This window comes from Trichoderma asperellum, chromosome 1, assembly GCF_020647865.1.
Source record: "Trichoderma asperellum chromosome 1, complete sequence".
Taxonomy (NCBI): Eukaryota; Fungi; Ascomycota; class Sordariomycetes; order Hypocreales; family Hypocreaceae; genus Trichoderma; species Trichoderma asperellum.
Genome location: NC_089415.1, coordinates 1733044 through 1757092, shown reverse-complemented (window position 1 = coordinate 1757092; position 24049 = coordinate 1733044). Strand labels below are relative to the sequence as shown.

The following is a 24049-nucleotide window of genomic DNA, read 5'->3' as shown; positions in this document are numbered from 1 at the left end:
AAGACAAAAGCGGTGATAATGTGTGCCGTTTCTATATTGGGTACTCGGTAGCCAACATGGAAACTAGTGAAAGCTGTTAGGCCAAGAAATCAGGCTGAACAACAACACTGATATGAGAATTGCTTTTTCTTCTCTCCCAACATTTGTTTTCTCGTTCGCTCCCTTGGCTGTCTGGGACCTCAGCGCTGTGATGAATGAGAGTATGTCAACGGCTTCATGTCTACCGCCATTCTTCTTCTTCTTCTTCTTCTTCTTTTTTTTTTCTTTTTTTTTTCTTGTCCCCCTCGCGTGCTGAGACTGCCAAATCTTGAACACACTTTGGAAGTCTTTGTTGATGCTCCTTAATTTAAAATAGAATCATGATTGGCACATGAATAAGTTGGAAAACCCATACTGAGATCAGGTACCGTGTCATTCGAAACAATGGACTTGTATTGGTTGTTTATCCGTTGTCGCGATTTGCCATTCGGAGCATAGCATAGCAGCGTGTATGACGCAATATATGGTCATATTGCTCAAAATTAGAAGAGGCGGCAATGGGATGCAGCTTCACCATGGCACCTTTGAGTGGCTTCGCTCTCGTCATGAACGATGGGCATGGAAAAGCAGCTAGGGAGCCTAGTAGCGACTGTAGGGCATAATGGGGCTATATGATCACCGGAAAATAAGGGAGAGGAGGCGGAGAAAGAGGCCACGTCCCCTGCATCAAAGAGCAGAGAAAGAGTAGGTTGGCCAGAGATAGATAGATCGTCAGTCAGCGAAAGACGAGATGCCTCCCTGGTGTACTTGGTAGCGTGTAAGTCAGTTGGACCCAACAGCTGGGCTGGTTGATTTACCCGCCCTACTTCACATTAGCGTACCGCATCCCCGGAAAAAAAAGGGCAATAAAATCGATGCGCCGTGCGTCGGGCCAGGGGGGCTCCTAGGGCCCGTGATTCGCAAAATAAAAAAGTGGCGGCTGAGGGTGCCGCCGACTGGGCAAATCAGGAACCCTCGACAGACTAACTACCAGTAATAACGCCTCGGCTTCCTTCCCTAGAGCAAGTCGCGAAAAGCTGGGTCGGCCGAGCTTTAGAGGCATGACGGGCCGCAAGCATATTCTTGATTTAGCTAAGAAACGAGTTAGCGGCTGGTGGAAGAAAAAGAACAGGCACGGGGATGGATTGATGTTACCCTGAGGAAGCCCTTGGATGCAACGCTTGTAAGGAGAAACCATGCTCGGTTGTGACAAGCGTGGCGGCTATGCATTGGGGTGCCATTTCATGCAGCGTTGAATCATGACAGCGGAACATTAATATCAACCAAGAAGAAAGCGAAAGTGATAGATCAGCCGAGGGCGCTTAGCTTAGTCGCGGAGCTGGGAGGAGAGCAAAAAGGCGGAGGGCGGCAGGCGGCTGAATCCCGGCGTGGCATTTTCGGGGTCCTTTTCCTGCCGCTCACGACTGTTTCCCTCTGCTCGTATGTACTTTGTCTTTTGCCGGCTTCATAGAGCCTTGGTCACTCTGCAAGCCCGCGATAGATCGGAACCAAGCGATGCGGCCAAGATTGATCGTGCAACCCCGGGCTCTTGCTAGTGGCAGTGCTATTCTGTGGGAATTGTGGGAAACGGGGAAAAGAGCCCCAAGGCTTGTGCGTGCTTGGCCGGTCTGTGCGAAGGAGAAGAGCCAGCTTGACGACATGTCACGTGCCGCGGTGGCGTACCGGCGTCCCCAAGGCTGGGAGAGGCGAAAAAAAAGATCACGGAACGGAAAAGGAAGAGTGATGACGTCTCAGGCCATGCAACATGCTGAACCAAGGCTGTTAACATGCTATTATGCGCCCATATTCCCGCCGCCGAGTTCGTACATAGTAGTATGCAGTTTGTGATGGACAAGGTCGATAAGCGCGCGATGTTGACGGAGACGGGTTGACGGGGTAGGTACAGACGCAGTACATGCATGACCCTGGTTGATGCGGTTAGGTTAGCTGGCGAGGAGGATGCAAGTAGCGGCCATCGGCTCTGCTCTTTGGGTAGCATTTCTGGCTTTGACGCAGTTGTGCCAATGTCGCAGCGCCAGCAAACCGGGTTCTTCTAGTGCTCTTCGTTTTGTTTTCCACGGAGTTTCTGGCGGCGGGCGGTGCAAAGAGGCTGCAGCTGCAGAGATGCACGGCTGGGGGCTTACAGCGCACCGTCGCAGCTTGATTGCGCCTGCAAACTGCTCGCAAGGAGTACTGCACAGCCGTTAGCACAGTACTTGCAAGTGTGCGACGCTGGTGCCTAAGAGCAGGTACCTTGGAGCAGGTACCTTGGTACAGCCGCGCCATGTAACCCCCCGGTATTTGTGCATGTGCAGCCATGCGGCGTTTGCGCCCAACGCATCGCATCGGATCAACCACCATTGCCATCATCACCAACAGACAGACGGCAAAGGCTGCAAGATTTCCGCTGGTAACAGGTGCTTAGAAAGAATAGGTGGTTAAAGAAGAAAAAGGAAAAAAAAAAAAAAAAAAAGAGACAGGAAAAATAGAAGTAGGAAAAGGCAAGAGAAATCAATAGAAGCAGCCCAACTCAACTTGGCAGGCCGGCGCATCCACCGTTAACCGCACGTTAAGCACTGGAAGGTCCCCCCAGGCGGCAACTTTAGGCGGTGGCACAGGCAGGCAGCCCCTCCCGAAAAGAAGGGACGACAGCAAGAGATCCAATCCTCAGCGGCCCCCGGTTTTGCAGGCGCCAGCTGCGCTGCTAGGCCGGGCTCCAGATTAAAAAGCAGCCGTTTCAGTGCCTTTTTTTTTCGCTGCTCCACCGCCGCCATCAACGACGCCGCCCGTGGTCACGCGCTTTTCCCGCTTCCAACTATCCCCAATTTCTCGTGCCGACAAGCACAAGCCCAACCGCCCACGCATATCGCTGTCGAGCTGCCAGTCATCCAACATCAGACGCATCGCCGTCCGCTGCGTCGCGCGCGCATCCTCGATCCTCGCCAGGCCTCGCTGCGTCCGTCGCCCTCTGGTCGCGCCGCCGCCTGTTTCTCCCGACATATTCCGTCACCCAGAAGGCCGCCTGAGGTCTCCTCCGCTGGCCCCGGTCGCTCCTCTTTGATACGGCGCCCTGACCTGCCGAGCAACAAACAAGAGGCCATCCAGAAGCAAGGGTGCATTCGAGCGCTGCGTCTTTTGTGTGTCGCGCTTGATTGTGTCGTGCATGGCGCACTGAGGAGGGAAAAAAGTTCGTTCGCCCGACATCAAAACGCCACATCGCAGCCGCCCGCAATCCGCAAACCAAACTAAGGCCGCCCGCCCCCCAAAAAAATTACACAAAGGAAACCATACTCTCACGACCTGCATCCCCGAGCGTCGTCTCTCGCCCGCCCCGAATCCCGAGTCGCCAAGACTGCTGCTCGCTGCCAGTCTGAATAGCTTCGCGTGCGCCCATCTCCGCGGGGCGCATCAACGCACGGCACCGTGGCGGCGCTTACCATCCTCGACCATCCCGAGACGCCGGAGCTGTCTCTGCAGCAACATCTCGACCTCGCGCCCGATCTGGTGGGCTACGGCGACCAACTCGTCACGGGGGACGATCCCCAGTCCTTGATGATGGCACAGCCGTTGCCTCATCAGGACAAGAAGCGCGTCAAGGTCTATGAGCTGCGCAATAACGACTGGTTTGACCGCGGCACGGGCTTCTGCACCGCCAAGTTTGCGACGGTAAGTTTGTCGATTGTTTGCTGTCGCTGCCCTTTTCCATCCTGTTGCCCTTTTTCTTCTTCTTCTTCTTCTTCTTCTTTGTGTGTTTGTGTCTCTCTACTATCGTTGATTCGTCCTCTTCGTATATGCGCCGTTTGATGCCTTGTTGGGCTTCATTTCTTTCATTCTCCCTCCAGTCCATGATTCGCCACTCTCCTTTTCTCTTTGTCGACTCCTTCTGGCACTGTAAAGCCATTGCAATTGGTCCCATTCAAACAGATATCCACGTCTGCGTCGTTGTCCTCGTCATTTGTCGCTGCTGATGGCTAATGTGTGCGTGCCTGCGTGTAATATAGAACGAAGATGGCCACAAAGATCCCAAAGTCATTGTAGAATCCGAAGACCAGCCCGAACGGCTCCTCCTGGAGACAACGATCCAGAAGCAGGATGGATTCCAGAAGCAGCAAGGCAAGTGCGCCCCGTTATCTGGCTTATCTTTCGCGGTGACGACTTTCAACTAATGCAGGCGCAACAGAAACGCTCATCGTCTGGCAGGAGCCAGGCAGTGGCGTGGATATGGCCTTGAGCTTCCAGGAGGCCGAGGGATGCGCCATGATATGGTTTGTCTCTCCCAATTCCCCAATCTCCAGCGTCTCTCTTCTTCTTCTTTATCTTCGCCATCTTCATCCATCACCAGCCACGTGCTGCCCTCCCTCACTCAAGATGTCAAGAGTCATTCGTAGCAGTAACGGTATCCGAGCAGAGGCTAACTACATCGCGACACCCAGGCGCTTCGTCAACACCGTCCAGCAGACATTCCAGCATCAGCAGACTGACACAGGTATGTGCTACTTACTCTAATCCTTGCTTCCGAAGCTGGCAGCTAACGACGGGCCTGCGCTAGACGATAATCTCGACGATGAGCTGGCCATCGAACCGATCCCCCCCGTTAACCTCCCCGCTGCTGAACTGGGCAATCTGGCCGAAATCGAGACGAGCCTTCGATCCATGAGCTCGACTGCCGCTGGCCGTGAAGCCGTCACCAAATTCATCGTAGCCGAAGACTACATCGACAAACTTATTCCCCTGGTCGAGATTGCCGAGGATTTGGAAAGCCTTCCTGACCTGCACCGTCTGTGTAACATCATGAAGACCATTCTCCTGCTCAACGACACCTCCATCATTGAACATTCCGTATCCGATGAATGCCTGCTGGGGGTTGTCGGCGCTCTGGAATACGACCCCGACTTCCCTAGCCACAAGGCCAACCACCGGCATTGGCTCAGCAACCAGGGACGCTTCAAAGAGGTCGTGCCCATTGATGATGAGAACGTCCGCCGCAAAATCCATCAGACTTACCGTCTGCAATACCTCAAAGACGTTGTGTTGGCCAGAATCCTCGACGATCCCACCTTCTCCGTGCTCAGCTCCCTCATATTCTTCAACCAAGTCGAAATTGTCCAACATCTGCAGTCAAGTCCGGGATTTCTCATGAACCTCTTCGGCATCTTCTCTGCCCATTATCCCGAGACGAAGAAGCGAAAAGAGGCTGTGTTATTCATTCAGCAATGCTGTGCCATCGCCAAGACCGTGCAGGCCCCTGCCAGGCAGTCTCTGTACATCAACTTCCTCAACCATGGCCTGCTCCGTGTCATCTATTATGGATTGAGGCACGTTGACGTGGCTGTGCGCGTGGGAGCTACAGACATCTTGATTTCCATCATTGAGCACGACCCAATGCTGATCCGCCAAACCATTTTCCGGCAGATGCATGAGGGCTCCTCATCGCTATTGGATTGTTTGATCGATCTTCTCTTGGTCGAGGTTGATTTGGGCATCAAGACTCAAATCTCAGATGCCCTCAGAGTCATATTGGACCATGGAAACACCGCCGCCTACAGCGAGCCTGCAAACAACAATGGCAATAACGGCAACGGCAACGGCAATGGCAACGGGAACGGCAACGGCAACAACGGCAACGGTCAGAAGCAGCAGACTAGTGAGTATGCTTTCAGGGCTCGGTTGCAGATGTCTGTCGACCCGCAACATGAACATTTTCTGAACCGCTTTTACGACACCTCCGCCGTGAAGCTGTTCAAGCCTCTCATTGAGCTGGATAGCCGTCCTAATCTGGACTTTACCGTTCAGGAAGCTGCCATGTTTTCTGGCTTAGTGGAGGTGCTCGGCTTTTTCATTCGACAACACCATCGGTTTAGTAGATACTTCTTCATTGTCCACAACTTGGCGGCACGAATCATCCTGCTCCTCAAATGTCGTGACAAGTACCTGCAGCTGGTTTCGATTCGATGCTTCCGCTTGATCATTGGTCTTCAGGAGGAGCTGTACGTCAAGAATCTCATTACAAATGATGTCTTGGGCCCAATCCTTGAAGTCTTGGTCGAGACCGTGCCGCGCGACAATCTTGTAAGCGCCGCATGCACTGAGCTCTTCGACTTTATCAAGAAGGAATACCTGAGAGACATGGTCAAGCAACTTGTGGCTGAGCACCGAGATAACTTGCTTCTCGTCGAGCATATTCCGCCTTGTCGAGACTTGATCATGAGATACGATCACACAGAAGGCTTTACGACAAACATGGACATATTCGCCGACACGGACGACGACATGATGAAGAGGCCAGCTCATATTAGAATGCTAGAGTACATGCCGATTGACCTGCGCGAGGAGGAATATTGGGATTCTTCGGATCCCGAAGATGATAACGAGGACCAGAGCTCTGGAGATAGGTCATCCGACAGTGGCGGCGCCTCCTCAAAACCCCTAGTGGATTACGACTCTGATGAAGACGACGAGGATGCGGAAGAGAGCGCAGAACATGATGCCGATCACCAGTCAAAAGACAACGACGATAACGACAACGGCGAGGATCCTGATGCTGATGCCGACTTTGCTCCGCGGTCATCAAGCGCCTCGCCTAACGTGCCGCCACCCGAGCGCCTGTCCGAAAAACGCCGGCGAGAGGAAGACGAGGACGATGATGACGAGCTAGGGAAGCTGATGCACAGCAAACGACGCAACAGCAGCTCTACAGAATCCAACTCATCAATCACGCAGAATCTCAATCGCAGACGTAAGAACTTTGCAAACGGGGCCGGAAACGGTGTCACGCCTAGAAAGATTGCAATCAGCCTGTCACCAGCCTTAAAGTCAGGTGGCCCCTCTCGATCGGACGACGACTTGTGAAACGCCCCAGCCAAAGAAAGATGGAACAAAAAAGAATATTCTTTCTTGCCTCTTTGTTTTTGTTGAAAACGGTGTATAGCACTTTATTCCCCCTTTCATATTATTCTATTCCCATTGTTCACCTTTTCTTTTCATTCTCACTTGTTCTATTTGTTGCATCAACATCTTTTTTTTTCATCGTTTTTCATCATCATTTTCTTGGGCCATGACAATGTAAAGAGCACAGATTGTTATTCTGTATCAAAGGGTTGGCACCTCATCAAATGAGGAGGTTGGCGGCGGACAGGCGAACAGGCGGCGTTATGATTTCTTCTTCACTTTTCCCCCTATTCATCACCTATGGTATTCGCTGCGGAGTGGTGTAAACGACCACAGCGGCGACATCCCTATGGGCATAGAATTGAGTGGCGGCGGTGAGTCAGATGACGACGAGAGCGGATACACACACACACACACAAATGAAAGAAAGAGAAAATATACAAAAAAGTCCCAGGGACAAATGGATTGGACTCAGGGGCTAGCGGAACATTATTGCTTTGGTTACCCCTGGATTTTCCTCGGAGTGCAGGAAACGGGAGTTTGCAAGCTTTTTCTTTTTTTTTTTTCTCTCTGATGCTTGACATGTATCATATATCAGACATACCTATCAAATGTAATTTGGCCTTTCCTCTTAGCTAAAAAGGGGAGAGCATGGAAGCAAAAGCAAAGGATCACGCTGATGAGGAGGAGGGTAGAGAAGGGTATTTAGACAATGCAATGCCTTCAAATGAATCATAATTGGCTGCGAATCGGACAGAAAGTGAAATCTTTTGTGGATTGTAATTGCTGATGAACCGGCTCGTAGCCTGGGTATTTTGTGGTATCCAAGATGGTAGTAAATCTTTTGAAATGGTCATTCATACCTGCCGCTGTATCTGTATATCCCCAAGTGTTCCTTTCCCAACTTACCTTTCTTTCCTCCTGTTTTGTTGTATTGGTTCTATATCTTTTTTTCTCCAAGTAATAGATCATCATCATTTCATAGTCGTTTAAATTGTCTGGACCATATATCGTAGCCCGAAATCATCATAGCTGTAATGTTTCTTGGTGTCTTTTCAACTGCGGCCACCAAATCCGCCATTCTGATTTCCATCTTCTCAGTGCCTGTCTCATCTTCATCACATCTGTCGAGCACCGCCAGCCCAGCCTCGTTGCATATAGCTTTAATTTCGGCTCCTGAATAACCGTCTGTGATACGCGCCAACTCGGGGATTTCCACGTCCGATGCGAGGGCGAGGCCGCGCAGATGCACGCCAAAGACGGCTTCTCTGGCAGAGAGATCAGGGGGTCCAACGTAGAGGATTTGATCAAAACGTCCGGGACGAAGCAGAGCTGGATCCATAGCTTCAGGGCGGTTTGTAGCAGCCAGGACTAGGACGCCAGTGAGGGACTCGAAGCCATCCATCTCAGTGAGGAGAGTTGTGAGCATGTTTACAGAGCCAGAGCTCCTGGCGGCGGCGGCTCCGTTGCCCCCTGTTCGACTGCCACCAATAGAATCTATTTCATCAAAGAAGATAATGGAAGGGGCAGCAGCACGGGCACGTTCAAAAAGCGTACGGACGGCACGCTCAGATTCACCAACGTACATGTTGAGCAGCTCAGCACCCTTGACGGCAAAGAAGTTGAAAGAAGACTCAGTAGCCATAGCTTGAGCAGAGAGAGTCTTGGAGCAGCCAGGAGGTCCGTAGAGGAGGAGGCCTTTAGGGGGTTGACGGAGGACATGGCGAGAAGATGGGTTGGTATCCTAACCATGTTGGTCAATGTCACAAGATTCACCAAATAGAGGAATAAAATTGTATAAAAGCCTACCTTTGTGTTTTTGATCATGCGAGAGAGGACTTTCTTGAGGGATTCTTGACCGCCGACGTCCTGCCAGTGAATGGTGGGTGGCTTCAAGTTTATGTCGTGCATGGCTGTGGGGCGAGTGATGCGAAGGGCTTGCTCCATGTCTTGTGAAGTAAGAAAGTGTTGTTGTGGCTGTTTTGCCTGAGAAGCTGGTTCTTCTGCGCCATTGATATCAACGTTGTTAACACCCTCGACAACGGCGTCGACAACAGCTTCCTCGTCTAATCTGTTTCCGAGGATTTTCTTGGCGTTCAAAACTAGATTGGCAAGATCGTCTCCATTATATGCGTGTGTCTTTGATGCCAAGCTGATTAGGCACGACTCCTTCTCCTCAGCTCTTAACGGCGGGTTGAAGAAGCGTAATATCTCGAGGCGCTCCGTTGCTCGGGGGATAGGCAGAGCAATGTTCTCACGGAAACGCGAGCGTTTCTGAAGCTTAGCCGGTACGTCAGCTAGATAATCCTGGCATGTGGCAATGACTACTACACGAGGCAGAGCATTGGAGGCAGAAGCCGCCGCAGAGAGGTTATCGAGTTCTTCGCCGAGAGCTTCGATGACAGAGTCGCGGTTGGAACGGTCTTTGGCGAGAATATCCTCGAGGCCGTCAATGAAAAGGAGACTTGGCTGTTGAGACTGCGCCTGCTTAAACGTCTCCCGGATGGATGACAACTTGTCTGAGGGCTTGATCCAGTGAACGCGACCCCAGTTGGTAGCGGCAATGCGCTGGAGAATAAAAGTTTTGCCGGTGCCATGGCCTCCATGAATGACGAAGCCGCAAGACTCGCGCTCGTTGGGAACCCAGAATGGCCGGCCAAAGCCTCTCAGAAACTGGTTGATGGTGTTGATTTGAGTGGACAAACCCGGGACTCCAGTAACAACCAATGGGCCGGATGTTTCAGAAGCTACTTGTGCATCTTCGGCAGCTTCTTTGTCCTCTCCAGGCTGAAGAATCCGTACTGAAGACGAGGTGATTTTGAAGCGAGCTAGATTGTGAGACTGTCCATTGACGGAGATGACTTTGAACGTTCGACGCAGCTTGTTGATATTGACGCCTTCGAGAGTCATACCGGGAAACACTTGTTCCGCACGATCGAGAGACACGCTGATGGAAAACTCCCAAGAGGGGGGGTGTTTTGAATCTGCAGCCGTGTCCTTCTGCTGATCCGCCTCACTGGTAGCATCTTGGACAACAACTTCTTCTGCGTCAGGCACCACGGCGGGCTCTGCGAGCGAGATCCTCACTACATCTCCCAGTTTGAATCCCGTGGCCTCCTGAAACGCCCTCGTCATCATCACAACATTGGCACTGACGTTCTTTTCCGGGAGAGCCCATAGTGAGGCTTCGCGTCGTTTTTTGCTAGTCTCTCCGTCAGAAGCGTTGCTAGAGGCATCACCTGTTTGCAGACTCTCGACAATACACGGTCGACCGCTGTCAAGGCCTCCTGTGAGTGCGATGAGAGAGTCTTTGCTGACGTAGATACGAGCGGCGCCCAGAAGACTGGCCCTTTCAAGACTGACGTTTGAAAGAGGACGCACTTTGGCGTCGATGCTTTTTTTTAGCATCCTTCTTTTTTTTTTTTTTTTTTTTGTATGTGTCTGTGTATGTTATGAATTAGGAGAAAGAGAAAAACAAAGATGGTGATGAAGAGAGAAAGAAGAAGGAAAGAAGAAGAAGAGGGGCTTGAAGAAATTAATGAAGTTGCCAGGCACGAGGATTTACATGAGATTCGGGAGGTACGAGTGGGCTGCTTGAAATATGGAAGGACCCTTCTAAGAATTTTCCATTTTAGTAGCTGCAATACCTATCGTGTACTAGCTCGCAGTTTCGGGTGTAGAGTGTACTTGTAGGTTGTAAGAAAATCAAAGTTTTCGCCAATTGAAATTGCACTCTTGGTCTATAGTAGAACAAAAAAGATTTCGAGTTCAGTTCACTTACAACATATATAGAAATATAAAAAAATAGTAAGTCATGTTTCTGCGATAATGCGGGATCTCTAAGCCTCTGTACGCCCATTTGAAGCAATCAATGAAATCAATCAATGTACCCACTACCTGTCGTGCACTAGCAGTTGAAGGTTGACAGACTATCCTGGACCTTGCCCGACGTCATGTCCTAAAACACCAAAAGAAAGAAGAAAAAAAGGCCCCCTCTTCTACCTATTTCTTCACCACTCTCTTTTCTCCCTTTCTCTCTCTCTTTAGCAGGGCAAAGAGCTCGAGCTCAATGTGGCCTCTTGCCGGCCACCAGTCCGGATGATCAGCCCTCGATGGACTCCTCGGGCGACAGCGACGCTCGCTAATCTGTGCGGCTCTTCTCGCCAGATTCTCTGCCCTTGCAGACGCTTCGGCACGAATAGCAATGGCGACGGGGGAAAAGACGAAGATGGCTTCGAAACGAATCGTCAGCGCACAGCTTCTCGTCGTTCTACGGCTGAAGGCCAAACCCCCCATTATCGAACGAGGCTCGAATCGAGCAGTAATGCGCCCCGCGTAGATCGGCGGCCTCGACGACCTCGCACAACTACTAGCAAAAGCGACAGAGACGAACATGGGGATGGAGACGGAGGTGGAGATTCAAAGAGCGGCGGAGACTACTGGCCACAGCTTCAGCGAAGAGAAAGAGCCCAAAGACGAGCAGACGGCAACGACAGCGCGATAAACGCTGCCCTCGCCATTCCAAGGCCCGCCAGCATCTTCGCCCCGCGGCGCAATGTCCAGAATCCACAGGGCACAAAGGACTCGTCACTGGTGATGCTCGTCATCGACGGCCTGTCGTCCAATCTCAACGCAGCCGACTTTTATCGGATTGCGCCCAACGACTTGTCTAATTGGCAGAGCGTGATCAAGAAAGGTAGCGTTAGAAAGAAACCGGGCAGCCACAAGGCTTCTTTTGATTGATTATCGCTAACTAAACCTTGCTTTCTATAGTCCAAATGCAACGCACTCCAGATTCCTTCGAACCACTTGGCCGTTACCTACTCACCTTTGGCTCGGCACAGGCTGCCGCATCGTACCGTGATAGGCTCGTCCGGCTGCATAAACTCAACGGCTTCAAGCTGCGGTCTGCAAGTGGCCTTTGGGAAAGCAGCGTCCCGGCGGCTCTCAAAGTGTCTCTTACTTCTCCTTCAGCAGCAGCAGCAGCATCATCATCATCATCAACAACAGCAGCAGTTACTGAAACCATCAGTGATGCAATCGTTTCTTCTTCTGACTTGCCCAGCAGCACAGAGAGCGTAGTCGACTTGGCAAACTCGTTTACCATTGCCCCTGGTTCTCTGGAAACTCTTCCGGTTCAGCGCAGAAAAGTTACCCTTGCGCGGCCGTGGGCGAAGCGTTTAGCCGGCATGGTCGAGAACCTCGGATTCGGCGAAGTGCCGCACGTGTTGATGCTGGAGGTCTACCCGCCTACTCTGAGCGCTGGGGAGCTGCATCAATTCATTCGTCAAGATGGAGAAAGCAGAGGACTAAGGTGGCCAATATCGGCGCCTCAGCATCTCAAGATGAACAGTCCGGAGCAAGCTCCAACAAGAACAAGAGGCACAAGTAAAAGGGATGTTGATGAAGATGAGGAGGGCGAGGACCATGAAACAGCATCCAACAAGCAGCCGAGCCCATCATTTAAGCTCAACGATCGCGATACAGAGGAAAAGCTCAAGGGCCGGTTCGTGCTGGCATGCACCGATGGGGCAGAGGCGAGGCGCTTTCAACAGAGCTGGAACAACAGAGCGCTGAGGACGCTGCGGCCGCAACCAGCCAGATATATAGTTTATGCATCAATAATAAACTGGTAGCTTTAGCCATCTTTATCTCATCTCCCATCATAATCGCAATCATCATCCTAATTGTCTTTATTATCGCATACATGCTTTAATTCGTTCAGTGTTCCTCTTGAGCGTAACCCAAAGTTTACAAAATCACACACACACACACACACACACACACACACACACACACACACACACACAACTGGTCTCTCTCATTCATGTCGCCCACATCTTCCTCTTTCTTCCTCTTCCATCCCTTTCTCTCTATTGTGACACTCGTCACTTTCAGTCTATCTCATTCGCTCTTTGTATCTTTGCCGTATTATGCCAGACTCCCAAGCGAAATACAGCAGCACGGCTTAGCCGTTACATGAAAAACAGTCAGGGGCACAGTAGCAGTAATAGTTTTTTTTTGTATATTAAAACCCAAATTAATGAAGAAAAGAAGGGAGAAAAAAAAAAAAAAAAAGAGACAAAGATTAGCGAAGCAAAAAAAGCACAAAGGGAAAAAGGGCAAAGGCAAGGGTAAGTGGGAAAAGAAAAAGGAAGACCGCAGAAACTCCGAAACCATTATAGCTCTCTCTCTAAAGTTGGGTTAGGTTTGTGAGGCGGATTTTTCAAAGTTCGCCGAGTGGCTTTGGGAGTTTTAAAATGAATTAATAAAAGAAAAACAAGGAAACTCTCATGACCCTCATGTCCGAAATGTCATTACTGGCTTGCAGTTGGTAAATAGTGAACTGCAGGCCTCATAACAGCTCGTATATCTTGATCGCGTTGCTCTGCCGTCTCCATTATATCATACGTCAAATACACTCTCAAATCAACGTTATGCCTGGTATGTCTGTGCGTGCTGTGCATGACTTGTCAATCCTCCTATTTTTAACTCTTTTTTTTTTTACTTTTTTTTAGTCTGTGTTTTTTGTTTTATTTTAGCAGCACTTGCTGCCGCTGTTGTCGCTCTGCTCTCCAACCTTGACGCCTGATGAGACGCCAGCGTCGGTCTTTTGGTTGTCGATGAGGCGCTTCTTGATATCGGCAGCGAGGCTGTAGAAGGCCTGGTCGATGTTGATGTTGCTCTTGGCCGAGACTTCGAGGAAGGGAATGCCGAGCTCGTCCGCCAGCGCCTGACCCTGCTCAGTGGACACGACTCGCTTATCTTCCCAATCGCACTTGTTGCCGATTAAAATCTTGTTGACGCCCTCGGTGGCGTGCTGCTCTACGTTTTGGAACCAAGTGCGAATGTCTATAACAAGTGAAACGCGTGTCAGCCAACGATCTAGATTGATTCGGCTTTGGAGAAAAGATGAGGGCTGAGAAAATCGTCCAAGCTCCCCGAGTATCGCACCAAACGAATCAGGGCATCCACTTGACGAAAATGCTCGGAAAACGGATTTCGTAGACTGTCGAGTAGCCGGAAAATACAAATGGAGGGATAGATGGACTGAGAGCAAGAAGACGAGTAGAGGGTACAAGGGCGGTGAGAGTCATGTGGGGAGAAGGGGGGGAGGGGGGGATTCATTTTGGTGCTTGTTCAACGTACTGGCAAATGATCGCTCGTCGGTGACGTCGTAGACGAGCAGGATGCCCATGGCACCGCGGTAGTAGGCAGTGGTGATGGTTCGGAATCGCTCCTGGCCGGCGGTATCCCAGATCTGCAGCTTGACCCGCTTACCGTCCAGCTCAATCGTCCGAATCTTGAAGTCGATGCCGATGGTGGTGATGAAGGACGGTGTGAAGGAGTCTTCACTGAATCGCAGCAGACAGCATGACTTTCCGACACCAGAGTCGCCAATCAGCAGAAGCTTGATCTGTTGAGGACAGGCCTGGTTAGCATCTTGTTATCCCGCAGTCGGATTTGCAGCATCGCCAACAAACGCCTCTTCACGCTCGACTATGTTTGGGAGGCATATGCGTAAGGGGAGGGAGGAAAATAATCAAGGAAGCAAAGTCCGTACCAGGAAATCGTAATTGCGATTGCTAGGGGCAGGCATTTTGAGCAAACGGTAGAGCCTCGATTAAGGGGTTTTTTGGTTGCGAAGAGCGGTTCGAGTCGAGGCCGAAGTGGCGGGGAGTGCGAAACGCGGCGAAGTGGAGGAAAAGGATCGAGTTTCGCGAAGAACGAACAAAGAGCCGCAAGAGCAATCAGCCGCTTCTCGTCGTCGTGCACCAGATGGCGATGGATCCGGGTCAAAGCAGAGGCTTCGGCGTCCAGGCGGTGTTGGAGTGGCGGTTAAAGGTGGTGATGCCGGTGGAGAGCCAGCAAGGAGGGATGATCTGATCCGGGACTTGATGAGGCCGAAGAGATGCTGGACGCTGAGAGACGAGCAACGCGCAGGCGCAATTGAGCGAGAGAGAGAAGAACAAAATCTGGCGATCGAAAGAAAAGGGGAGAGAAATTCTTCAGGCCTGTCGTCGGTGAAGATGGTTGCAGAATCGAGGTTCTGGGGAATCTGGACAGCTGGGAAGGCGGTCGGGACACTTGGCCGAGATGGCTGCACGTCTGCATACGTAAAACCTGCACAAGTACCGCGGCGCGCACAAAAGGGCGTGCGAGGTACCTGCAGTCGCTGGGACGGGGCAAGGGGGCGGCCAGCGGGCTTTCGGGGGGCCGTTGGCGCCGGGGCAGCCGCTGGAGCTGGGCTGATGCTTAGTGGGATGAGTCCACTAAAAGAGCGCTGGCGGTGGGTAGCTGAGGCCGCTGGAAGATGCAGATATGCAGCTCTTATCATTGACCTTGTGTCTATCCGAAACGCGTTTGCGTGAGTTTTTGGAGTCTTTAATAATAATAGACTCCCATGTACTCCGTACATCTTGTATCCAACACGATTCATCTCGGCAGCTAGATTCTGAGCTCTGTAGGCATCCGTGGGAGTTCATCACCCACTGTAGGCAGGCGACGTGCCCTTCATTCCAGCAGCGAGTCACAGCGATACATGGTCTTGGCCATGAACTAATCATAATAATCGGCAGGCGATTTTCTTATACTCGCAGGTACTACTACTACTAGCAAGTAAGATTTTAAGAATTTCACATGTGTATTTTCATCTACCTACGGGTATTAAAGTGGAGAGAACGACCTGCATTGTTTCCCCCCTTACTGTTGAAACTTGAACTCCTTGATCGTACATGACGGCTAGCCTGGACCCTGGCCGCTGCGGATGAGGGGCGGTCTCTTTAAGACGGTAGTCCTAGCGGTCCAGCACCTTATTACAAGACGGCCATTTTCGCCAGAAATTGCTGCCTTGCCTGTTAAACTATAATCAATGACACGCCTCATTTTAATCTTCTATTTCGTTTCTTCTTCTGGGTTGGCCCGTTGATTTAGCTCCGGGGAAGACGTCATCACACGCTCCGTGCCTGTTTCCGTACTGAGATGGTGTCATGGCTGCATGCCGGAGTGGCGGTTAATCCTGTCCGGCTGACGACAATGAAGTTGGTGGCTACTACTACTAGTTACGACCACCTAGTAGTGTGATGTGAGGATTGTACGTCTATACATGGATAGATACTAGGTATAGTAATAATAATAATAATTCAAGCTCATCCTATCACTAAGACTATCTTGAACGAAAACAAAGTGACAATCTTATGCATCGACCTTTACCGTCATTGCAAGACCTAGCCTAGAGAGGGGGGGGGGGGGGGGGGGGGGGGGGGGACAGAGAAAAGCCATTAATCATTAATAAAGATTCCGTCAACTCCCTCTCCTTATAGTGCTAATGCCTTATAGGACAACGTAAATCCAAACCACCAAAAATCAAAGACGAAAGAGTGAGACTCTAATTATGGCATCAACAGTCTCAACCCTCCTTCTTCTCAAACACATTGTTCCACATCGCCGGCAGTTCGCCCGGCGGCGGCACAACCACTTCCTGCGCAGCAAAGGCCGGCGGCCCCTGGAACACATTCTGTGTGCACAGTTGGTTGATCGACTCGCAGTACGCGCTCCAAAGGTCGCAGTTGCGCAGGCCAACCGGCGGCGAGCTCTTCTTGCACTCTTTACTCTGCGCGAAGCAGTCGTTGACGGCCCTCCAGCACGAAGGACTGTCCGAGTACGGCGCGAGGGGCTTGCCGCACCAGTTGGCGCTCTTGAGCAGGCAGTCTGAGGGAACGAGACCGACGGTCTGGACCATGGGTTTTTCATTGGGATTCGTGTTGGCCTCTGACTGCGAGCTGTTGGGGGTAAATACCTTTGGGCCAGGCATAGGGTACGGCGGCATGTCTTTCTGGTAGATGTCAAACGTGAGGCCTGGCGTGTCGAGGTCTACATATCCAGGGATGGTGGCAAAATGCTCCTTGGGGACTTCCAGTGGGCCGTGGATGTTGCTGTCGAGAAAGATTTGGGCGCAGCCCAGGTAGAACTGCGGATCGTTTCGATGAGCGGCCCAGTGCAAAGCCAGAATCTCGGGCCGGACGAGATAGTATCCCGACGGCAGCCCCTGAGGAAGATTTACAGACAGCAGACCGTTGTTCTCCACGAGTGTGTCAACGCACCACTTTTGCGTCTCCGCGTTGTAGCCGTCTTCCCATATCTTGAACCACCCATCACCCGAGGCGCTGTCAGTCAACATGTTGTCAATCTTCTTCAGATAGACGGCGCAGGGACCCAGGTGGCCCGGATCAATGCTGCCTGGCTTCTGAGCATCAGGCCAAAGGCGGAATTCAAAGGTGAGCAGTGACCCTTTCTTTGCAGGGCAGATAAACGCAACCGGCTCGGTGCCATTGCGGCCTATCGATATTGTAGGTCAAAAATCGGCATCTGGCTGGATGGACATCAGAAGGGGGCTTGGCTTACCACAAGCCATGTCACCAGAGGTAACAGGGTGTATAGGGAAGGTGGCTGTCTCTCCATCGTACGGCATACGAACACAAGTGCCATCTCCTTGATTCTTGCGATCGATGTAGAGAGTAGTGAAGGTAGTATGGGCATTCGCCAAAGCGGTGAAGCCCAGCATTAGGAGCCCAGCACTAGCATAGGCCCTCATGATGAAGAGAAGATGTTAACAATGGTGAAAAGTTGGAGAGTAATTTGAGTCTCGTGAGAAAAACAAAATGGCGAGTGGGTGGGTGAGCTAGAGAGGTGAACCCCCAGTAGCATATCCCAACATATCTATGGCGAAAGTGTAAGCCGATCCATATTATATAACTCTATATAACCTTCCGCCCAACTTGTTAGACCTACTTGGTTTGTCTTCCTATAAGACCCGATGGGCGAGTAGCTCTCTAGTCCTATGGTCGGCACTTGCCGAATCTCTACTAATAATAGTAGATTGCGCAGCCACTTTTCTCGCCCGCTTGCACACTTTATACGCGGAGTGGCCCAGCTCGCGCCGCCAGAGTTTCTACCCTTCGCTTATATTTGCCAATGTTATATTTGCCAATGTTATCCAAAGAGGCTCAAAGGGAAGAAGGACAAAGAGAAGATTATCTTTGCCAACATCACATGCAGCAACCTCTAAAGGGCTGTATCGTGTAATGAAACGAAGAATTTTGCTTGTAGCTAAGCTTCCTATCCTTTATTTGTCTGTTCAGGCCTGCAATACTAATCAAAGAATGTGTTGAGAGGGCGTGTACGACTTGAGCTTCAGCAGAATTGACGCTTGCTTCCGAAGTATAAGACGGGGCTTAGGGGTCAAAGAGGTACCGCCGTATGAATTTGTTGAATTGGGAGAAAATGCGGCGCTGTGGCGTTCCACGTTAACGGCAACCTTATACCTTATCCTGAGGCCGATGAGGACTCGTAAGCTCGTATACGATGGGGCCAAAGGGCCATACATCCCTCGGTTGTGTAGAAGCACTACGACGAATCCACAAATCCATCACTCATTAGCATCAAATCGCAACCGTATCATTGTGAGAGCCACAGGTATGGAAAGAGAAGAGGAAAAAAGAAGAAAAGAAAAGACATAGGCAATGGTCAAACGTTATTTGAGGAGAGATTTCATATCCAAAAAAAAAAAAAAAAAAAAAAAAAAGACACAGCTGGTAGCTCCCATCAGAAAAACTTCACACCACTCAGAGCACCAAACTGTTTCCAGTCTATGCAGAGTTTCATCTCCTTTTCCTTTCGCCCATCTTAATGAATTACCGTGTCCTTTTCTTTGCTTCAAGGCCAAAGTCTTTCAAGGACTGGAAGTTTTATAAATTTAGAATCATTTAGAATTTTTTTTTTTTTCATATGGTACAAATTATAGTACACTCGTCATGACGTCGGGTATTTTATCGCTTTTATTATGCTTTGATTTTGCTCTCTGCTTTTTTACTCGTTGATCTTGGCAAGGATTCTGAGTTGTTTGTTAGTATCTTTTGTGTCATCATCGTCCACTACAGCATGATGTCACTTACTCGCTGTCACGGAACAGGTGGTACTCTTCGTCGCCAGACTTGATGGGAGAGCCACCGAACTAGGAGATTTTCATGTCAGCTTTGTCGAGTTCCTCGTATCATCATCTCCGCCATTCCTCTTCTCTTTCCCCGGCCATCACATGATATCCATACCTGGGGAATCAGCACTCGGTCGCCAACAGCAACGCTCATGGCGATACGCTTGCCATCACGGTCCAGGCCGCCGGGTCCAACAGCAAGGACCTTGGCCTCGTTGAGCTTCTCGACGCTGGACTCGGGCAGGAAGATGCCGCTGGCGGTCTTGGTCTCGGCCTTGACGCGCTGGACCAGCACGCGGTCCAGGAGGGGAGCGAGAGCACGGATGGAGCGGACGGTAGACTGTAGGTTTACATTAGCGCACTGTTTGACTATTCCCTGTTCTCTAGATTCAAATTGCCCTCAGAGCAGAGGCAATGGCAGCGATCCCGGCAATGGCTTGTTATGGATATATCAGCATAGCTGACATATATATATAACTTCAACCGAGAGAGAGCCAGAGTGGGGTTGTTTTGGGGAGAGTTTATCAAAGTTGCACCGTTTCCATGGGATGAAGGGGGGATAGTTCGTACCATTGTGAAGGATGGAGTGCGATTGATGCTATCACGAACGAGGTTGGATGTGGAGAGAAATAGATAGAGAGAGAGAGAGAGAGGAAAGAAAAAAAGGCTGCAGAAGCGGTTCAGATCGGCAGCTCGGCTGCTTCTTTCCCTTCTAACGGCTTCCAGAATCCAGCAACTGCTAGTGGACAATTTTTTTTGTCGGCCCGGGATTTCCCCTCTTCCGAAGCCAAACAGTCTCCGTGATAGCTTCAAGGGAGCTTCGGCGGTGCTAATGCCATGTACATAGCAGGTACTAACACAACCCCGCCATGCTAACCCAAATATGGAAGAAAATGAAAATGCCCCTCAGCAGCTAAAAACTGCTCATTGATGGACTGCTTCGATTACTACAGTGTTACTACTAGTAGGTAGGTAGCATCTCGATTGATATAGTATGCATTGTAGATGGAGAATACATTTTAAAAGAGAATTACAGTTTCATGAAAAGATTTCGTGTTATTGATTATGTCCAGATACATTGGCCTTTGTAAATCACCAACATTTTGACGCCGTCTATGTCCTCCCCTCCCTAATCGCCTGCCACCGCCGAAATCCGTCTCCTAAATGCCCGTCAACTATGTAAAGAGTAAATAGTATGTCACTATGTAAAAATAGAAATAAGTAACCCTGAGGTTAGGTTTGATCTGCTGTTTAAACAAAACCGTTCGACACACTCAAACACATGGCGCACTTCCTGCCATACACGCATACACACCCGCAACCAGTCGAGGCCTCCTAGCAATGACATCTCCCCATTTTCTCTGAGTCGTAGTCCCCTTTCGCTCTTTTTTTAAAAAGAAAAAAAAATATTTGGTATTGTGCAATTTCTTCCCATGATGCAAAGCCAATAAAACAGTGAAAAACGCCCAACAAACGTATATAGAAAAGAGAGATGTGAGTTAGAGATGGTATGAGATAAGATGCATAAAGAGAGAGTCGTAGAATGAGGCGAATTGGAAAAAAAAAAAAAATGATGAGAATGATAACGAATAAGTTTTGCTTTGTCCAGGAAACTAGCACCTCGGCTTAGACCTTTTTCGGGGGAGGCGGCTGAGAGTTGGGAGGCTCCAGAACATGTTTGTGGTCGCAGGCTGGGATGACTTCACCGCCGTCGACCTGTTGGCAAATGACGGTATCGGCAATCCATGGCTCCTCCAAAATCTCGCCCATTCTGGCTCGAGACTTGGGGTTGATGTCCAGCATGCGATGGATGATGTGGCGGCTTTCGCGGGGGAGCAGCCGGAGAATCCTCCAGGGTCCTCGAACGACTTCTTTCGACCTGTCGGGCACGCTGACGCCCGGGATTGGAAGCTGTGGCAGGTCGGTGCCTGTAGCAGAGGGGGAATCCGAATCCTGCCTCTTGTGCCCGCCGCCGCGTTGAGACTTGGCATCGTCATCGGGCAAAAATTCTCGAGCAGCCACAGATGACAGGTCGTTGGTGGATTTGGGGCGCAGCAGTTTGCCGGGGTCGTGGCCAGGAGTCGGGCTGGCTGCGAACAGCTTGTACGAATTGTCCGTCATGCGGGGAATCTTCCAGGGGAAGCGGCGCAAAGTCATGCAGCAGAAGATGATGGCAAGCGACCAAATGTCGACTTCTTCGGCGTTGTACTCCTTGGAATCGTAAACCTCAGGCGCCAAATACGGGTCGGAACCAACAATGCCTATATTGATTATTAGTATGGAGCGAACATGGACTAGGTGTAGTAGTCTTGAGAAATTCATATATGGAAAACTTACCCTTGGCGGGAACGGATCCGCTTTCAAAAGGATACTTGAAGACATGGGCACTACCAAAATCGATAATCTTCATGATGCCCTTTTCGCTAACGACGACATTGTCGAGCTTCAAGTCTCGATGGGCGAGACCCATGCTGTGCAGGTAGGTGACACCGTTGAGGATCTGCAGGAAGCTGCATCGAATCTCCTCCCGCGACATCCTGCCAGTCATGACAATGGCGAAGAGGTCAAAGGGCGCATATTCCATGACCTCAAACCAGCGCCCCTTCTCCTGCAGGATGTCCAGGGTCTCGATGACGTTGCCGTGGTGGAGGGTTGATCCCACGCAGAACTCGGCCGTCACCTTCTTGTTGTACTCCCTCTCCGTCTCATAGGTGTGTCGGGCCCTGAATTCCTTTACGGCGAAAACAGTGCCGTCTTCGGTCCGACGCATGAGCCGAACGGAACCTCCAGCACCAGAGCCCAGCACCTTGCCGAGTTTGCCATACTTGGAGGTCAAGCCATGGTCGTCGCCAAAGGGCAGCTGTTGGCTGGAGCGGCTGGCCTGACTGGATTTGGACGATGACTTGATGGATGACGGCGAATGGTCCCGCTTCTTGTGGTGGCCTGACTTTCGGAAGAAGCGCTTCAGGTCGGACATGGAGCCCGCAGCCGCATGTCCGTGGACACCGTCAGTCGATCCAGAATCGTCGCTCTGCCTGGACTGGCCGTACACGCCGACGCTTGCCTTTGACGAGGTGGGCGATGGGCCATTTCGGTCCTTCTTCTTCCTGGAGATGGAGAAGATGAATCGTGGGTCGACTGAGTGACGGGTGGGGTGCTGCTGCTGAGGGGGGCGACGGCCCTTTGCATACGGATCGTTGGCGTCACTGTGCTGAGCCATTGGCTTGGAGTAGTAGTGTGCGGCTGAGCTCCTGGACGGGCTGGATTCACGGGACACGGGGACGGAGCTGGGCCCGACAGAGAAGAAGTCCTTTCTGTGGAGCCCTCGAGACTCTGGGCGATGATCGTCGGTGGACGATGAGGCCCTGGACATGGCGTGGTCAGACGAAGAAACAGGCCGGTGGGCGAGGGCTGCTTTCCGATCAGCAGCACCAGTGGTGGAAGAAGGCGCCTTGTCGGCGGTAGGGCTCGAAGGCTGCGGAGTTATAATGTGATGTGAATCGCTGATGGAGGTACCGGGAGTACCGGCGGCACCGGTGTCCTTATTTAACCTCTTGTCGGGATCTGAGCCGGCAGGCGTGAGCGGAGGAGAGGCCAGGGCCGAAAGCCGAGGACTTCCGTGAGGAGACTGCCATCCGGACGAGTTTGGCGTGGGCAATCTGGTAGAGTCATTGGATGCATCGTCGCGGGAAGCAACCTGGCCAGGGGTGCGTGGGTTAGCAGCTGAGCGGGGTGGGAACTGAGAAGGAGAGGATATGCAGGGCATGATGACGGGCATCAAGCTGGGCTTCGGGTGGCCGGAGGCGTGAGGCGATGATTCGGGGATGAAAACATTCGGAGCGCTTGTGACTGGATACATCATCGGCTGGCATGGTGGGTGCAAACCAATGACGGGGATATCTTTGCGGAGCTAGAGGATGATGGAAATAAACGGTGGTGAGAAACACAAAAAAAAATGAGGCTGTATAGTTGTTTGTGAAAAGGGGAGGGGGGTTGGTTGTAAGGGGTCATAGGAGTAGGAGTAGGAGGAGGGAAGAGTAACAAGGGATAGAGTAGCAAGCAAGCAAACACAGGCAAGCAGAGTAGGCCAGAGTCCGAGATACTACAGTGCCTATCCTTGAAACAGGACAATGGGAGGGGATGGATCGTGGTCATGGCGGATGGAGCTCTTACCCGTGATGCAGGAAGGGAAAAGGCCTCGAATCCAAAAGTGCTCATGCGGCGCTCCTGCAAGGGCAGTCCTTGGAGCGACTTCTGGAAGGCCTTGATCTGGTCGGCAGCCACCTCGTTGAAGGTGTCGAAGCGATCTGAGGTGTTTGTGGTGGCCGTCAAGGACTCGTTGACGGAAGCAGGCTTGGACGAGGCCGGATCCGCTGCTGGCGGTGCTGCTGAAGCCGATGGCGAAGCTGAAGCTGAAGCTGCGGCGGGTGCAGCAGGTGTTTGCGGCTCAATCTCCTCGACGGCAGAGGAGAAGCGAACGGCGGCGGCGGGGGCTTCGCGATGTTTGCTGGAGCTCGAGATATCGCCCTGAGCCGGCGACGGCGCCTGGGCGGCAGCAGCATCTGCGCCGGCTTGAAGACACGCACAGAGGTCAGCACACTTTGCATTGTTTGTGTCATCATCGCTGGAATAAGCAGCAAAAGCATGTCTCGTAGCGCCAGACTCCGGCAGCAACCAGGCGGATGCGCCGGACGGGCCCGTAGGGGAGACACTCACCACCAGCGGCCTTTGAGGTCGCAGACGACGCCATGGAGCAAGACTGGATTCCCGATGGAGATTGAAGAAGCAAGAAGAAGATGGCAGAGGCGCGGCAACCAAGACCCTCCCAGAGGAACCAGAACCAGAGCCAGAGCCAGAACCAGAACCAAAACCAGGATCAAGACCAAGACCAGGACCAGGAATCGGAATCTTGGGGGAGCGAAGTTTTGAGAGGGCCGGGGCGAAGGTAGCGGCAGCGCAAAGCCGGTGGCCAGCGCGAGAGCGGAAAGGCGACCGCTTTTTTTTTTTCTCTGGTTCGGTTTGCGCGAACGATAGAATGAAATTGAGCACAATCGGGATGGATGGGTTGGACGGCCGATGGTGGGGCTCGGACGAGGTACCGGTACAGAGCGACAGAGGCGCGGGTTGCGTACCCTCGGGAGTCGCTGCGCT

At 51.5% G+C, this 24049-nt stretch overlaps 8 protein-coding genes across 9 annotated transcripts; 2 read left to right on the top strand and 6 right to left on the bottom strand.

Annotated features, from left to right (window-relative positions):
* Positions 1-2755: 2755 nt before the first annotated feature.
* Positions 2756-7662, top strand: TrAFT101_000540 (uncharacterized protein). Its single transcript, XM_066126062.1, has 5 exons — positions 2756-3684; positions 4020-4131; positions 4199-4283; positions 4452-4504; positions 4568-7662. The coding sequence occupies exons 1-5, from the start codon at positions 3571-3573 to the stop codon at positions 6865-6867; spliced, it is 2664 nt and encodes an 887-aa protein (XP_065982160.1). The 5' UTR covers positions 2756-3570; the 3' UTR covers positions 6868-7662.
* On the bottom strand, positions 7523-10477 carry TrAFT101_000539 (uncharacterized protein). Its single transcript, XM_024901688.2, has 2 exons — positions 8716-10477; positions 7523-8650 (listed from the first exon to the last, which is right to left on the bottom strand). The coding sequence occupies exons 1-2, from the start codon at positions 10312-10314 to the stop codon at positions 7886-7888; spliced, it is 2364 nt and encodes a 787-aa protein (XP_024764745.1). The 5' UTR covers positions 10315-10477; the 3' UTR covers positions 7523-7885.
* A 359-nt stretch (positions 10478-10836) lies between these two features.
* On the top strand, positions 10837-12668 carry TrAFT101_011981 (uncharacterized protein). Its single transcript, XM_024899062.2, has 2 exons — positions 10837-11602; positions 11680-12668. Exons 1-2 carry the CDS (start codon positions 11005-11007, stop codon positions 12540-12542), a joined length of 1461 nt encoding a protein of 486 aa, XP_024764744.2. The 5' UTR covers positions 10837-11004; the 3' UTR covers positions 12543-12668.
* Positions 10894-11559, bottom strand: TrAFT101_011982 (uncharacterized protein). Its single transcript, XM_066129433.1, has one exon. It carries the CDS (start codon positions 11299-11301, stop codon positions 10909-10911), a length of 393 nt encoding a protein of 130 aa, XP_065982159.1. The 5' UTR covers positions 11302-11559; the 3' UTR covers positions 10894-10908.
* Positions 12669-13444: 776 nt separating the features above from the next.
* On the bottom strand, positions 13445-14506 carry YPT2 (GTPase Ypt2; the record flags this gene model as incomplete). The annotated part of the gene is made up of 3 exons (XM_024899094.1): positions 13445-13758; positions 14056-14323; positions 14471-14506. 3 exons carry the CDS (start codon positions 14504-14506, stop codon positions 13445-13447), a joined length of 618 nt encoding a protein of 205 aa, XP_024764743.1.
* Positions 14507-16315: 1809 nt separating this feature from the next.
* On the bottom strand, positions 16316-17500 carry TrAFT101_000537 (uncharacterized protein; the record flags this gene model as incomplete). Its single annotated transcript, XM_024903269.1, has 2 exons — positions 16316-17244; positions 17311-17500. 2 exons carry the CDS (start codon positions 17498-17500, stop codon positions 16316-16318), a joined length of 1119 nt encoding a protein of 372 aa, XP_024764742.1.
* Positions 17501-18774: 1274 nt separating this feature from the next.
* On the bottom strand, positions 18775-19471 carry HSP10 (10 kDa heat shock protein; the record flags this gene model as incomplete). The annotated part of the gene is made up of 4 exons (XM_024901687.2): positions 18775-18799; positions 18861-18919; positions 19014-19238; positions 19469-19471. 4 exons carry the CDS (start codon positions 19469-19471, stop codon positions 18775-18777), a joined length of 312 nt encoding a protein of 103 aa, XP_024764741.1.
* A 412-nt stretch (positions 19472-19883) lies between these two features.
* On the bottom strand, positions 19884-24001 carry TrAFT101_000535 (uncharacterized protein). Of its 2 annotated transcripts, XM_066126061.1 has the most exons (4): positions 23615-24001; positions 23072-23469; positions 21236-22595; positions 19884-21159 (listed from the first exon to the last, which is right to left on the bottom strand). In XM_066126061.1, exons 1-4 carry the CDS (start codon positions 23646-23648, stop codon positions 20525-20527), a joined length of 2427 nt encoding a protein of 808 aa, XP_065982158.1. In that variant the 5' UTR covers positions 23649-24001; the 3' UTR covers positions 19884-20524. The 2 variants fall into 2 exon arrangements, with proteins under 2 accessions (XP_065982158.1, XP_024764740.1); XM_024904399.2 differs by lacking the exons at positions 23072-23469; positions 23615-24001 and having other exon boundaries at positions 21236-23058.
* Between the last annotated feature and the right edge of the window lie 48 nt (positions 24002-24049).

Bases quoted from the DNA above. Each gene is read 5' to 3' on its own strand.
- TrAFT101_000540 (XM_066126062.1), top strand. From the start codon at position 3,571: ATGATGGCACAGCCGTTGCCTCATCAGGACAAGAAGCGCGTCAAGGTC. The intron at 3,685-4,019 runs GTAAGTTTGTCG...CGTGTAATATAG, and splicing joins GCACCGCCAAGTTTGCGACG to AACGAAGATGGCCACAAAGA. The intron at 4,505-4,567 runs GTATGTGCTACT...GGCCTGCGCTAG, and splicing joins GCATCAGCAGACTGACACAG to ACGATAATCTCGACGATGAG.
- TrAFT101_000539 (XM_024901688.2), bottom strand. From the start codon at position 10,314: ATGCTAAAAAAAAGCATCGACGCCAAAGTGCGTCCTCTTTCAAACGTC. The intron at 8,651-8,715 runs GTAGGCTTTTAT...CAACATGGTTAG, and splicing joins GCATGATCAAAAACACAAAG to GATACCAACCCATCTTCTCG.
- TrAFT101_011981 (XM_024899062.2), top strand. From the start codon at position 11,005: ATGATCAGCCCTCGATGGACTCCTCGGGCGACAGCGACGCTCGCTAAT. The intron at 11,603-11,679 runs GTAGCGTTAGAA...TGCTTTCTATAG, and splicing joins GCAGAGCGTGATCAAGAAAG to TCCAAATGCAACGCACTCCA.
- TrAFT101_011982 (XM_066129433.1), bottom strand. From the start codon at position 11,301: ATGTTCGTCTCTGTCGCTTTTGCTAGTAGTTGTGCGAGGTCGTCGAGG.
- TrAFT101_000535 (XM_066126061.1), bottom strand. From the start codon at position 23,648: ATGGCGTCGTCTGCGACCTCAAAGGCCGCTGGTG. The intron at 23,470-23,614 runs GTGAGTGTCTCC...CGTGTCTTCAAG, and splicing joins GACCTCAAAGGCCGCTGGTG to CCGGCGCAGATGCTGCTGCC. The intron at 22,596-23,071 runs GTAAGAGCTCCA...ACCCCTGGCCAG, and splicing joins TTTCCCTTCCTGCATCACGG to GTTGCTTCCCGCGACGATGC.